The sequence below is a fragment of the Passer domesticus genome, chromosome 5 (assembly GCF_036417665.1).
Source record: "Passer domesticus isolate bPasDom1 chromosome 5, bPasDom1.hap1, whole genome shotgun sequence".
Lineage (NCBI taxonomy): Eukaryota > Metazoa > Chordata > Aves > Passeriformes > Passeridae > Passer > Passer domesticus.
This window is the reverse complement of record NC_087478.1, coordinates 45,857,249-45,872,381: the sequence shown is the minus strand read 5'-3', so window position 1 is coordinate 45,872,381 and position 15,133 is coordinate 45,857,249. Positions and strand designations below refer to the sequence as shown.

The 15,133-nt window shown below is 46.7% G+C and overlaps 3 protein-coding genes across 3 annotated transcripts; 1 reads left to right on the top strand and 2 right to left on the bottom strand.

The window, feature by feature from the left end:
• Positions 1-7,094: 7,094 nt before the first annotated feature.
• Positions 7,095-7,706, bottom strand: LOC135300474 (histone H2B 1/2/3/4/6). Its single transcript, XM_064419943.1, has one exon. The coding sequence runs from the start codon at positions 7,524-7,526 to the stop codon at positions 7,146-7,148; it is 381 nt and encodes a 126-aa protein (XP_064276013.1). The 5' UTR covers positions 7,527-7,706; the 3' UTR covers positions 7,095-7,145.
• A 70-nt stretch (positions 7,707-7,776) lies between these two features.
• Positions 7,777-8,349, top strand: LOC135300471 (histone H2A-IV). Its single transcript, XM_064419940.1, has one exon. It carries the CDS (start codon positions 7,896-7,898, stop codon positions 8,283-8,285), a length of 390 nt encoding a protein of 129 aa, XP_064276010.1. The 5' UTR covers positions 7,777-7,895; the 3' UTR covers positions 8,286-8,349.
• A 48-nt stretch (positions 8,350-8,397) lies between these two features.
• LOC135300459 (histone H1.01) lies at positions 8,398-9,974 on the bottom strand. Its single transcript, XM_064419927.1, has one exon. The coding sequence runs from the start codon at positions 9,923-9,925 to the stop codon at positions 9,266-9,268; it is 660 nt and encodes a 219-aa protein (XP_064275997.1). The 5' UTR covers positions 9,926-9,974; the 3' UTR covers positions 8,398-9,265.
• Positions 9,975-15,133: the final 5,159 nt, after the last annotated feature.

Here is a 15,133-nt window from a genome sequence, read left to right as displayed (position 1 = left end):
AAAACAAGCAAACAAAAAAACCCCCAAAACAAACCCTAAATAATGTTCTGCAGCCCTGGCAGCGGCTTGAGGAAATGGTTTCCCGGCAGGAGGGGCGTTCCCAGCCCCGGCCCGGCCCGTTCCCTTTGCCGCCCCCCGGCAGCGCCGGGCGCAGTTTGGGGCGGGAGGCGCTCGCAGGGTCCCGGAGCGCTCGGCTGCGCTGTGCCGCGGGGGGGACACCGCCTTCGGCTGGGGGGCACGGCCGCTTTGATTTCGTTGTTCTGGCACTGATCGCTGCATCCACGCCCTCCTCCCCCTTGGCATGGGGAGCTTCCAGCGGTGTTTAGGAAAGCGGCTGCTCGTACAGCCGCTCACGGTGTTGCTTTAAATTTGATTCTCCGGTGCTGCCTGCTGGCTTCCCGTTTCCTGCTGGCTTTAGCGGGCTCCTCCCGGCTCCTTTCCCTCAGCAGCTCCCGCGGGCTCTCGGCTGCCGGAGGCAGCAGCTCCTTGGCCTCTCCAGGCTCTGTCCTGCAGTGGCGGCACCGCAGAACGGGAGCAGTTTTAACCTGACCCTGCCTTTCCCCACCTCTGTCCTCCAGTGCAGGAGAAAAGAGATGTGACTCAACACCTCTGACCTGGTGTTGGCTGAATTTCACTTTCCTAAAGTGAGCCGGTGCTGAATTCACCCTTCCACAGGGGAAGGAAGTCTGCACTCCCCTCATTGTCACCTTGTTCCACACAATGAGACTGCCCTGCACCTCGAATTGTAGCAAACACTGGGAAAGACTTCTAAGGAAAACTGTGTGTGCATCATCTCGATGATGTGTGAATACCAGAATAAAATTCTAGTTTGTAGACTGTAGAAACTTCCAACTGAACAATTTTATGGGTTTCCTTGCCTTACAAAAGAATTCTCTGATATTAAAGGTACAGTGGTAATAGTCCAACAGGTATATAATTAATAACTATCGTTGTAGTATTTCCTCTCCTTTTTTTTTTTCTGCTATAAAATATGCTCAGTTATTATGTAGTTGTAGTTTTGAGTTACATACTTGGGAAATAAGGCCATAAATTAAAGATGTGGGTACATGAGGTCTAAATTATGAAGGGTTGCAGGACCTAGAACGTAAATTGTACAGGCAGACACTTGTGGAAATGCTTTATAGTTGTGGTTTAACAAAACCAGGATAAGTGAGTAGAACAGCTTTGAAAATATATTTATTTCCCAACAGTGAGTCATCGGCACAGATGTACTCCTGGATATTTCTGTGACAAAAACTTGGTTTTGCAACAGCAGACTGGGAGAAGATGGTGAAAGTGGGAGCCCTCAGGCAGGGCCCCACCAACCCCCCACGCTGCTCCCTGCATCCCCATCCCTCCCTCTCCACCCCCCACAGCCCGTGCTTTGGAAAGGATTCTGTGCCTGGTTTGGAATGTCGGGATTCACCGCGGCCCCCGGACTGAGGAGCTGCCTGTGCCATAAAACGAAGGACTCGCATAGGAATTTGTGACTGGTTTGTTTTTTCCCTTTGTCCATTTTGTGATTTAAAGGCAGGAGTAGAATTTGGGCACGTTACAGAAGAGAGCTCGGCTGAGGCTGTTCTCCTGTTGCTGCATAAATACAGCACTGGGGGTGAGTGACACAGTGGATGATTCCCAACAGGAGCCATCACTTCTGCAGCGACAACAAAATCCTTTGGGTTTGTCAGTCAGGCTGTGACAGGCAGATGTTTTCCTGCTCCCTGCACTGGTCCCAGGGATGGTGATTTAAGGATTCATCCACCTCTGGGAGGTGGGAGATGCAGGGTAACACAGGATGGAGCAGGACTGCACAGTGGCAATGGGGCTGTTTTGGGATTAGGAGCTCATCAGGTTATGCTGCTGTGGCTTCCAGCAACACCTGGAGCTGCAAGAGGCCCTGGGAACAGAAGGGAGAAGGCAAAGAAAAGGGTGGGATATCTCCTGGAAGGGCAGAGCAGGGCCCTGGACTTTTAAATCCAGAAACAAGGTATTTCCTCTTCAGTTTTGTCCCAGACAGTAGTTAAAGTATTTTCTACTTTACCTTTGTCAGGAAACAAACCTGTAGGGTGAAGAAGAAAAGTAGACATGATTGGGTTCATATAAATGATGTAAATTAATCCCAGCTCTTTTGCAGTTTCCTGGTGTTTCCCCTGTTCTTTACACCATGCCAATTCCTGCTGGGACCTGTGAGCTGCTGTGCTAACTCTGAAGTGCAGCACACACACATCCTGTGAGGTTGTGCATGACAAGTAAGCACCAGGTGAGGCTGAAGCTCCAGGGCTCCAGGTGCCTGTGAAACTTGGCCATTCCACTTCTCCCGTGGGGTTGGCAGCAGGGATTTCAAAAGCCCCCGATGCAGAGAGCAGAAGGGCCTCAGACAGATTTGGCTCCCTGAGGCAGCTCAGCCCAGCCCAGGCTCCAGCAGTGCCTGTGCTGCCTCAGCCCAGCCTTGGGGCTCGGGCACAGCTGGAGGCAGCTCTGATTCAAGATGGTTTTTTACCTGTTAAAGATTGGGCCAATGCCATTGCTATGGTAATTTTTGTCTTCTTTTCTGAGTGGAATGACTGAAGGCACTAACCTTGCAGTGTCCCAAGAGCATAAGGGGGAAAAAAAACCAAAAACCCCAGAACTTGATCATGTGAGGAGTTCAGACTGTTTATTTTCGAGGTGGCTGCTATTTGCTGCAAAAGGAAAAAGGATGCACACCAGAGAGGTGTGCATTTCTTCACAGCTCTGCTACTGCACAAAAGGAGATCAATCTCCTTTCATCTGTTTGCAGTTCAGATTTCAGATGTAACACTCTGTGTGCTCTCTTCTTATTTCAGGAATTATTTCTTCCATTGTCTTACTACCTTTGCAAGTAAAAATATCTACATGCAATATAAGCAGGAGTGCAAGTACAAAAATGTTGTGGATTTTATGTGGGATTAAAATTCCCATCTGTTCTGTAACTCTTTTCAATCTACTTGTTTTCTTGTTGTAAAGTGAATTATCCTCATAATTGCTTCCTGAGATTTACAGTGGTAAAAATAAAAGGATTCATTTTTCGATTAATATCTTCTATCATTTTTGACAAGGAATGCTTTTGAAACACCCACTTTGACAGGGCTGCAGTCAAATAATTTAGTCCTTTGTAAGCACAAAGGAAATGTAACAAAAAGCACCCTTTCCACCCACACAGGCCTCTGGTTCTGACCAGTCCTTGAGGAAAGAGCTGCCTCTGCTCGCTGTGATCTTCATCCTCCCCTGCAGGTGTGTGGGCTGGGAAGGGAGAAGTTCCCAGCTGCATTCCCATCTACTTTCAGCCCTCTCCTGCAGTCAGATTTGTGGCATGTCCTGAGCTGTGCTGTTCTCTGAATGCCACAACCCTCAGAGCAGGTATTTGGAACCTCAAGTCTCCGTTGTTTTCATTGACCCTCTGACCTCGGCCGATTTTCATCACTGACAGAAAACATCGCAGCAAGGTGTGTGTAAGACCAAATAGTTTTCCCTACCTGCAGTCAATACTTTCTCCTGCAACTGTAATTATTTTAAAATGTAATATTTTCAATTTAAAATGGGAAAGAAAGCCTCTGGGAAACTAATATTGCAATAAGTTTTCTTGGGTGTCAGGTAATTGCATTCTGGGGCCATTAAAGGAAAAATATCCAGGTTTGAGAACAGCTACTGGCTTATGTCATTAATAAAAACAACACAAATGTTAAAAACCCCAAACAAAAGAAAACACCCCACCAAAACAAAAAAACCCTGCAAAAAACCCCAGGAAGTAGCAAAAAATTCTTACAGAAGGTCTGTGATGTGTTCAAGTTTTGGTCCAGATGTATGGCATCTATTTCTCATTTCTGACTCACTGTTCAGTCTGTTAACTAGAGAATGCAGATATCTGTTTGCCCAGCTGGTGTACTTCACATTTGCAGAAATAAAAAGAGAGGGTGTTTTCTTTTTTAAACATGATGATTAATAAATATAAATTTTACTGCAGGGATGGTCATCTAAAGGAGATATTCGTTCTTCCAGGAGTGATAATAATTTTATTATTCTATTAAAATTGAAATAGGGGAATTTTTTGTAACTGGTTGTATTGTTCCTCAGTGGTCTTTTTTTGCTGGTTATTTGCTAAGCTGCAGTGTCACTCTGATCATCTGAGATACAAAAAATTGCTAATATAACAAATTATTTTGACAGAAATGGTTGTTTTACGAAGTGTAAATGTTCTCCATATTTCAGATGCTGTGAATCAAGAGGTATTTTGAAGGTAAACATGGAGGGTAGGTTAAAAGACAACACAAAGGGCCTGTTTATAGATTATGTGTTCAAAGACTTCTCAATATTGAGAATTGTTGGGATTTATACCCTTGCTTTGCACTGCAAGATCAGCAAGTTGGAGCCCTAGGGAGATGAGAGTGTAAACTCTTGATAAAAATGGTGCCACAAACACTGAACAAGCTGAAGCTGGCAAGACAGGAGCAGAATGAAGATGGACCAAGGAACAAATCCCAAGAATGAGATAACTTCAAAAAGAGACCAGCCCAGTGACCAAGAAAATCAATGGGACAGCAAGGGACCACCACCAAGAACTAAATTCCTGGATCTGGGGTTGGATGATGGGTGGCACAGACATAATTTGGGTTTCAATCTGGTGTGGGGGGTTCCTCCTTGGAGACACCCAGCTCTGTCTGCTCTGCACAATGCATAAAGAAACTTGTGACTCAGTGAACGGGAAACTCATCTTCAGAGAGGAACCCAGGGCAGGAAAAGTGTGTGAGGGGGATCTGCTTTGCTCCTTTGTGCTTTGGTGGCAGCAGCAACAGTGCCTGCTCTAGCAGGAGGCTGTATTTGAACACCCTGCCCTCCCCCCGGGGCTGCCTGATCTCATCTGGGTCGGGTGTCTTTAGGAACACAAAGGGAACTGCTCTGAAAGAAATAGGAAAGAACGGTAAGGAACAGGAATTGGGGAAGAATAAGCTGTCTCATGATTTCATACTCACACTATTTGTGTGAGTGGTTTTGAATGTTCATCCTCTTGTGGCATGACATTTTTAAGATTTGATATTTTTGCTAAGCTTAAATCCTACTAGCTCTACCTTTGGTGAGAAGAATAAGTTGGAAAAAATTTCCATGGTGGTAGCTCTTTGTCAGTTGAGAGACTTTATTCTCTGCACTGTTAGAAAAATTAAGAGTTATGTTACAATCAGATCTGATGTCAAATGCTATGTCCACATCACAGCCCCCTAAGATTGCCTTATCATCCATACTGAAATTGAAAGAAGCAACCAGCAACATTTTGTTTTCTGTTTAGTGAAGAGTTTCATAGGCCTAAAAACAATTTCACACACTGAAATAATCTATTAAAAGAATCCTCTGAATTTCTGTGCTGGCTCCTAGCGAAGTGAGCAAGATGCAGCACACACACAGGAAAAGCAAAAGGAGCCCTCATGAGCTGGGAAGCCAAAAGGCAGCCCTGAGCTCCTGCTTTCAGTCCGGCAGCCGGGCTCTCCCCTGACAGCTGCAGTTTGAGCTGGGGTGAAAATACCTCAGACTGATTATGCACAGAATGGCCACTGACAACTTCTGCTGGTGACCATCGTCAACTGCCAGTATGTGAGCACTTCTTTGTGCTACTCTGGTGGCTTGGAAAAGCCTTGAGACTGGATATCCAATGGTTTATTAATCTTTCAAGGTATTAGACACATACTGGCACTCAGGATAAGCAACCTGTGTTTGAGAGTTTGTACTAAAGCACTTGGCAAGATAGCAAAACCCCATTTCAAGCTGATAAAGAAGAGTTGGGAGAATGCCTCTTCCCACTGGATATCTGAAATCCAACCTGAGAAGTCCCCAAAACACTTCACACCAAAATTAACATTTATTAGGTTGTAGGTGACAGATTTGAGACCTGATGTCTCTCTCATTACCTGTACTACCACAGAATGTTCAAGTCAGTACTAGAAAGTTCATTTCTGTGGTTCTGTGGTGCCTGTATGAATTGAGTACCTGCAGAAGTTCAGAATGCATACCTGAAATTTAGGATTATTCAGGTCCAGTTGGGAGGCGATAATGGCTTTGATCTGCATCTATGGTGGCATGTAACTATCCAAGGAGAGGGACTGACTCTGGAAGGCTGCAGCTTCAGCCTCAGTGGTAGCTCTGTGACAAAGCCTGGTAGCTGACAGTCCTGAGTGTCTACTTTTTTAGTATTTTGTAGTTTTATTACAATTAGTGACAGATTAATGCAGAAAAGGTCAGATAAATTAAAAAAACAAAAGAAACAAAAACAGAAAAAAACCTCCCCCTTAAACTTCCCGGGTTTTCTCACTTGAAAGGAGAACCCGAAGCAATCATGGGGAGAAGCTTGGGAAGTCACTGTAAAAAAAAAAAAAAAATTACATGAACAGTAGGATTATAAATTCAAAAGGTGAAGATAAAGGAGACTTTAGAAAGTGCTTCTGAGCTATACTGATCACTGGGCTACTTGCAAGAGCCGAAGGTAAATGCCACTTACCGCTGCACAAATTCCTTTACAGCACAGGGCGCCGTACTCGTCTCTCCCTTCTGTGACAAAAATAACCCAACCCCCTAAAGCTCCAAAGCCTGAGCACCATCGAGCGGCCGATCTTGCAACAGCAATGCTGTACGTGGGGGAGCATCCATTACAATTTTGATTCCCTGCCGACCAGAGAAACCCACGAATATTCCCTCCCTTTAGTTTACAGCGGACATAACACGGAAACTTACAACAGTAAGGTGATATTGCAAATAGTGAAAACCATAAATTAAGGAAAACCATCCCATTTAAAAAAAAACCGAAAAAACAAAAAAACAAAAACCAAGAAAAACAAAACAAAAAACCAACACCCCCAGCCATTTAAAACCGCCTACGCAGACACATTAGTTACTGAAAGTTCATTAACAGTAAACTCGAGAGCAGTATATCAAAGTAATCGTTCAGTAGTAGGACAACCCCAAAAAAACTTAAAAAAACCCAACCCCCCCCCCAAAAAAAAAAAAGCCCCCAAACCCTTAAACGCGAACATTGCACACTAAGAAACAATGAAGTGTTTCTTACTTGACTTTCAGCCCTTTTATTGAAAAAGTGGGTGGCTCTTAAAAGAGCCTTTGGGTGAAGCAGTATTCCTGCCAAGCCTTTACTTGGAGCTGGTGTACTTGGTGACCGCCTTGGTGCCCTCGGACACGGCGTGCTTGGCCAGCTCGCCGGGCAGCAGCAGGCGCACGGCCGTCTGGATCTCCCGCGACGTGATGGTGGAGCGCTTGTTGTAGTGCGCCAGGCGCGACGCCTCGCCCGCGATGCGCTCGAAGATGTCGTTGACGAAGGAGTTCATGATGCCCATGGCCTTGGACGAGATGCCCGTGTCGGGGTGCACCTGCTTCAGCACCTTGTACACGTAGATCGAGTAGCTCTCCTTGCGGCTCTTCTTGCGCTTCTTGTCGCCCTTCTTCTGCGTCTTCGTCACCGCCTTCTTCGAGCCCTTCTTGGGCGCGGGCGCAGACTTGGCCGGCTCGGGCATGGCGATTGCGGCTCGACTGCTGCGACCACGGAGCGGCTGCAGAACCAACCCGGGAGGGAAGTGAGGAGCGCGGCTGCGTGACACCTATTTATAGCGCGCCTATGCAAATGAGCGGATTGTACTCTGCGCGCTCTCATTGGCCAGACCGCAAAGTGATGTCAGCACTCCCCAGTATTCGCGTCTGATTGGTCAGATTTGGATCCGTCTTTTCATTGGCTGTTTGCAGAAGACCTAATTCTCAGCCTATCAGCGAAGGGTTGAGGCAGTAAAGCGAGCGCGGGGCCGGGCAGCGCTGAGTGCTGCTGTGCCGCGCTGCGCGTTCGTGTGCCGCGACACCGAGAGAGCGAGCGAGCGGGAGACCGAGGGAAGATGTCCGGGCGCGGGAAGCAGGGCGGGAAGGCGCGCGCCAAGGCCAAGTCGCGCTCGTCGCGGGCCGGGCTGCAGTTCCCCGTGGGCCGCGTGCACCGGCTGCTGCGCAAGGGCAACTACGCGGAGCGCGTGGGCGCCGGCGCGCCGGTGTACCTGGCGGCCGTGCTGGAGTACCTGACGGCCGAGATCCTGGAGCTGGCGGGCAACGCGGCCCGCGACAACAAGAAGACGCGCATCATCCCCCGCCACCTGCAGCTCGCCATCCGCAACGACGAGGAGCTCAACAAGCTGCTGGGCAAGGTGACGATCGCGCAGGGCGGCGTGCTGCCCAACATCCAGGCCGTGCTGCTGCCCAAGAAGACCGACAGCCACAAGGCCAAAGCCAAGTGAACCTGAAAGGCTAAGCGGCACTTTTGCTTTTCTGGAAAAACCCAAAGGCTCTTTTCAGAGCCACCCACGAGGTCCTAAGAGAGCTGAGTTATCTAAACAACAGTGAAAGCCGTTTTGTATTAATTACTCAATTCTTGTTTCAACTTTTTTTTATTTTTTGGTTGGATAAAGTAGCAATGTTTTTCAATCTTTTGTTAACAAAGTCTTGCCAAAACGTCCTCCTCTCCATGCAATTTCTTCCTGGTATGGGGTATTTTCCGTTTAGTTCTTACGCTGAGAACATACGGACAGCATTTGTTGGGTTCCTGCCCCTCCTCCCTTTTTCGCCTCTTTTCTTCCCCGAGCGGCCGATAGAGCTCCAGAGGCGTGGGCGTCTTCGGGGAAGGGAGGGGGAAGGGCGGCGGGCCGGGATTTCCGCTGGCCAATCCTTGGGCAGGGCGGGCTTTTTCAATACTTAAAGCTTTCTTTCTCATCAGGAACAAAGGGATTGGGAAAGATCTGGGCCATTTTTGTGTCAGTAAAGAAACCCTCCCCTCTTCCCCCCAAACAAAGGCATTTACGGAGACACTTTAAGAGAAATAATTCAATAATTCGACATGGCTCAGTAGTAGCGTGCCTGGCAATTGCATTATTTTGTTACAAAATATATCTTTAAAAAAACGTACATCCGATTTTTTTATCAAATCATTATAAAACATTTGTTTCTTGGTAGTCAAAGTAATCACTTGGAGGAAAAACAAAAGTCTACACTTCCCTAAAGTCGCCGCGTTCTACCGCGTTCTTAAGTCTTTCTTTCGGTAATCCCTAGGAAACAAAAGACACAAGACACAATTGACCTCTTGACGACTTACGAATTGCTGGACCCCTGCTGCAGGGTACGGACGACCTCGGTGCATCAGCTCCTTTAGGGAAAGTGTGGGTGGCTCTTAAAAGAGCCGTTGGATAACAAAATATGCAGAACAAAACTCTCCTGGTACGATTTACTTCTTTTTGGGCGCCGCCTTCTTCGCCTTGGCCGCTTTGGGTTTGGCCGCCTTGGGCTTGGCCGCTTTGGGCTTCACCGCCTTCGCCTTGGCCGGGCTCTTCGCTGCCTTCTTGGGGCGCCCGGCCTTGGCGGCTTTCTTGGGGCTCTTGGCCGCTTTCTTGGCCGCTGCAGCCGCCGGCTTCTTCGCCTTCTTGGGGCTCTTCTTCACCGCCGCCGCCTTCTTGGGCTTCTTGGCGGCGCTGGCGGGTTTCTTCGCCGCCGGCTTCTTGGGCTTGGCTGCAGCTGTTCTCTTCCTGGGGGCTTTTTCCTTCACTTCCCCGGGCTTCTTGCTGAGGCGGAAGGAGCCGGAGGCGCCGGTGCCCTTGGTCTGCACCAGGGTGCCCTTGCTGACGAGGCTCTTGAGCCCCAGCTTGATGCGGCTGTTGTTCTTCTCCACATCGTAGCCGCCGGCGGCCAGCGCCTTCTTGAGCGCGGCGAGCGAGAGCCCCTTGCGCTCCTTGGAGGCGGCCACGGCCTTGGTGATCAGCTCGGTGACGCTGGGCCCCGCGGGCTTGCGGGCCTTGGAGCCGCTCGCCGCCTTCTTCGGCTTCTTGGCGGCGGCCTTGGCGCCGGGCGCGGGCGCGTCGGGGGCGGCGGTGGGAGCGGTCTCGGACATCGCGGCGCTGCCTCGGCGGAGCGGGCGAGCACAATCGGGCTGGCCCGGGTCAGATGCTCGTATTTTTAGAGCGGAGCCGCGCCGTGATTGGTGCGCTGCAGAGCCCGCCCCGCCGCTCGGCCGGGGAGCCCTTCGGCGTGCTCGATTTGTGTTTCTTTGGACCAACAAAAGTGTGTTTTCCTCGGAATTTCTGCCACCAAATCGCCCGGTTTCCCCGGTGAGGGGGGAGAAGAGCAGGTACTTGCGTTCGGGAGAGTTTCCTGCGGCAAACACGCGATTTGAGTTAAAGGAGAGGCGATAAATCCCGTGTGCTGCTGCTGGAGAGACCTCTGAAGGGAGAAACTTTTGTTTTTCCTTGCAAATTAAAAATTTCCTTTTGACATAAATGTTACAGCAACAACTCAGTCTTATTCTTTAGAGGGTTTTCTTGGGGTCCAAGTTGAAATCTGACGATTTGAAGCTATTTTGACAGTTTAAATTGATTTTGAAGAGGAGGAAGTAACACAAACTCCTTTTTCAGCTGTGAATATGGATTAAGAACCGGTTCCTTTGACCGTGTGTTTTACCTACTAAAACGCTAAAGTCTAGTGAAATAGTGTCTCGTACAATCACCTATTCCACCTTTTACAGAAACATAAGCAATTTTTTTAATATCTGGAGATTGATGAACAGAGAGTTGGTTTATTTTGTCTTCCTGGGATTTCAGTACAAGGGAGGCAAAGTTACTCTGCTGCCCTGTGTGGGGTGGTTTCTTTTTGTTTGTTTTCCATACGAATTTTTCTACCAAATATAAAGTAAATCAAGCTCTTTGCTTATTACATTCCATATTATTTTCAAGTATACAGTAATTTAAAACCTTATGCTACAAAACTGCAGCTTTGTAAAAGAAAGCAATCTCCTGCACTTCTGTTGTTTATGGAAATTATCTTTGTCTCTGGTAATTTAAGATTTGCAAGGAGTAGCTTCGCAGTTTAGTGATCATGCTCTTTCTTCCCAAAGAATATTGTCTTGTTTTATATTTTCTGTAAAAGTAGTGGAATTGTAAACCTTATTACTGTTTGGATTTTTTTAATGTGTCTCACAGAATATGGCTGCACAAAGATTTAGCTAAAGCCTCTGAATTCTGAATCCCCTTCTCACTCTAAATAAAGCCCACCTAATTATTATTTGTGCATTTTACAGCAACCAGTGAAATAAGGAAATATTTTTATGACAGAAATTGGAGCAATTCGTGATAACCTGAGTTTTAACAAGGGGAGAGGTAGGCCATAGGTCATTCCTAAAGTACCAGGAAGGAGTCAGCCTGTGCTGGTATCTGGTGGAAGATGGTGTAATATGCTGAGCAGAGCAGAGCTCTGGCTTAATATTTCATTAAACTGTAATTGACTACAAAAAAAGTGTATTATCCATTGTTTTTCTAGTTGTTTAAGAATCACAAAGACTGCACTACAGCCAGCCTTTTGGTATCACCTGATATAACATACAATGTGAATACAATATTTAAATACATGTTAGCAACCAGAAATTCAGAGTGCATAAGCAGATCATTTTAGGGAAATGTAATTCTGTTTCTGTGTCATGGCTCCATTTCCAATGGCTATTTTATAAATGCTAAAATGTGTATAAGATGAGAGATTTAGCTTGCTGTAAAATTGTGTTTCAGGGAATGTGAAATTATGAATAAGTGCAACAAAGGGGAAAATTGTGACCTCCACCCCATAATGATAAAATACCATTGAAAAGGTTGCAGTAAAAATGCACCCGAGCTCTGTGATGCTTTAAGGGGAAATTAATTGAGAGAAGAGCTAATCAAATTGTGACTTTCGAGGTCCTGTTTGGCAATGCTACGTAACACGAAGTAAGGATACAGGGATTAAATGGAGTGGATGTGGGTATTGCAGCTATACCTTCAGAAATTGAAGGTAAAATGTTTTTAAGCCTTTATCCTGTTTATGTAAAACTATGAATGAACCTTCCCACTGATTTGGCTGCATAATGTAATAAGGTAGCAATTGCTGGGAAGATATGAAATTTAGCAGTTGCCTAGAGACTTCATTGCATATAGACAGGAAAAGCACAGACCATGAGTGACATGTCAGCAAAATGAAAAATTCCTTTTTGCTTATTCTTGTTGCTTTGAACACATTTATTTCAGTAATCTTCACTGAAGGAAATGTAAATATTCCAGCTCTCATTTGTGGCTTCACAGAGTCTTCATTCACATTTGTTGGTGGCAAAATTGAGGTGGCTAAAATGGTCATTATTGCAGTTTTCTGCCTGGCTTTTCTCCCAGCAGTTGCTGCCCTTTCCTCATTTCCAAAAAAGTCTACTAAATATATACATGTCAGCTTCTGGTCTTCAGCTACAATTTAGTAATTTAAACTGAAGTAACTTCAGAAATTTCATAAAAGAGAAGCTTTTTTTTTAATGGTTTTGAAGCTGAGAGATAAACCAGCTTTACTGATGCGGAATTGCTGCTTGGAGCACATATTCTTCTTTATGGGAAAGAAATACATACAGGAACAATATTTTGGAAGGTTAAGGTGTATTTGGCAATTTTAAAAAGAGCTGTTCTGCAATCAGAACAGGTAGTTTAAAAAGAATAAACAGATGTACTCAGGCAGAGAAAAAATGTTGTGAAAGACTACCCAAAAGGCAGAAGTGGCAGTTTTACCTCTAGCTGAGCACATGAAGAAGGGAAATAATCCTATTTTAGATATAGGATATTGTGGGAAAATATTATTGAGAATACACTACATAGGCTGTCAGATGCAGTTTGGTTTTCCCAGTGAGACTGGAGCGAGGTAGAATTCATTATTCAATTAGTGAAGGAAAGTTGTATCAGGATCTCCAGAGATACTTCTGGAGAAGGCACCACTGTAAGCTCTACTTCATGTGAACTATTTCAATCCTTCTCACCTTATGGGCACCCCAGCAGGCCACACTGCATCACAAACCTGCAGGCTCAGCCCTCCCTGCAAGGTGCTTCCCTTCAGATACCCAAATCTGTCCAACTTTTGCAGTTATCATTAAGACCTCTTAATGGCATTAGCAAGGAGACACGGGAGCCACAGCCAGGGGCTGGCAGCACACCTGAGAGCTATCAAACATTCCCATCTGCAGACCAGGACCTGCCAGTACTTGTTCCTACGAAAATAAGCTGCGGGTTATATTTAGGTATGTCTGCATTAAGGAGAGGTAGCACAGTAGTAGTTCCCAAGCAATTTTGTTAGGAGGCATTAGCATGAGAGCCAGCCACACAACTGTGGCTGCTGGGCTGTGCTCAGTCCTTCTCAGGCAGCTGAAGGGAGCACAGCTCTTACACTCTGCCACCAGAGCCCCTCTCCTGGCTTCACAGGGTAACTTCCAGAGAGATTCAGGTGAGGGCCTTTACATGATGTGCTGCATTCCCACATAGATGTTCCACAGGAAAGAGGTGTGAATGCTCCCTGCACCCGTGATTACACTCCTATTACAGTGTTACACCCATGCCTTACTTGCCCTCAGTGACATCATCTTTCATCTGCGTTTCAAATGTAATAACACTTGTGTGATCCAACCAGCCAGCACAGTTTAGCAACTTTTAACACTTAGCTAAGGAATTTTCAAGCGAGACCTACCAAACTTCAAACTTGTTGCAGCTCAGCAGAACAAGTCCGTGCCTACACAATACTAATGTGTCTGCTGCCAGGGCTCCTGAGTGTGCTGAGGTCACATAAGGCCTTTTAAACTCGGGGGATGAGGGAGCATCTGCAGGGAGCAGAACAAACAGGGTAGGGCAGGGGATGACTGTCCTCACAGACTCAGCTTCCTGGAATGTTGAGCACTCCTCCCTGTACCCTTGGTTAAGGGTTGGGGCACTTGTTGTGTCCTCCCTTCTTCATTGGCAAGGCATGTAATTTGGCAATTGAAAATCTGTAGTGTGAAACCCGGATATGTCCACGGTTAGGAGGCACTGGGAAGGAAATCCTTCCTGGGAAAGCAAAAAAAAAGTCAGCAAAAAATGGAGTGGGCCAAAACCTTTCTGAGAACAGATATTGACAACAACAAAAAAAAAAAGGACTTTTTTCTTTATTCTTTACTCTGTGTGTATTTATTAGTTTAAGGCATTTTTACTTTTTTCACACACAATGAAAAGGTCCTCAGTCAGATATCAAAAAATAGAATTATTTATATCTCAGAGTAATTTGGTCTTCTAAACCTAATCCAAGCCACTTGGAAAATTGTGTTCTGGACCACGCTGGCATGGTTTGAATGTCATCATCAATGGGAGATTGAAGACACCTCAGACCCTTAGACAAACTGTTCCTGAGAGGTGAAAAACATTAACAGAAGCTGCATCAGCTATGGCCCCAAGGTGGTTATCTCCTCCTGAATGGAGAGTGCCTCGCTTTGGCCTGCATTTAGTGGTGAAGTCCACCAAGGAAGGGTGACACCACGCTGTCCTTCCACGGCAGCCGCTCCGTCAGCGCGGAATCCCGGCTGCTGGCCAGGCAGCTCTCACACAGAGGGACGCTGAGCAGCACACTCTTCCTCCCTGCAGCACTCCTGTGCATCTTCTGCCCTCCACGCTTTCCTGCTTGTGTGACAGTGCTGTCTGTGACTTCTGCTACGCGGGAGGGAGCAATGTGATGAATCTAAATGTCACTTCCCACTCCAGCCAGAAACGTGTTTGGAACCTATGGAGGGACAAAATGTCCTTGGACACATTGTGCATGCGCAGTTGGGCTGCAGCCTGCTGTCTTCCTGGCTGGTGACACCCCAGACACTGATGTGACACGCTTCCAGGTAAATTTGGGTTGGCAGACAACTCATTTTTTTTGCCTCACAGGCACTGACAGTGGCACCCAGGCACAGTGTAGAGCCAGAGCCCTGTGTGGCACGCCATGGGAAGTGCTCTCCCTGAGTGTGCTGCCTTCCTGTTACTCACCAGAGCTGTGGAGGTGCAGCAGGTACTGGCTCTAGACAAGGCTGTCTGTGCCATCATTCTGGAGCAGGAGTATTGCAGGTTAGCATTTGGGAGCTCGCAGTATAGACTGTTTTCCCATAGGAGGGAACAAAAAGGTTTTAAAGAGTTGTTCACTGTGTGAGTGTAGTGCTGTAGCTCATGTTTTTCCAGTACATGCTTTGCAGCTGTGCAGTCAGTGGTCTGGTGCCAGAGTAGCACAGTCTCGGGTCAGTGTGCTGTCCAGGCTGCCAGGGACACTG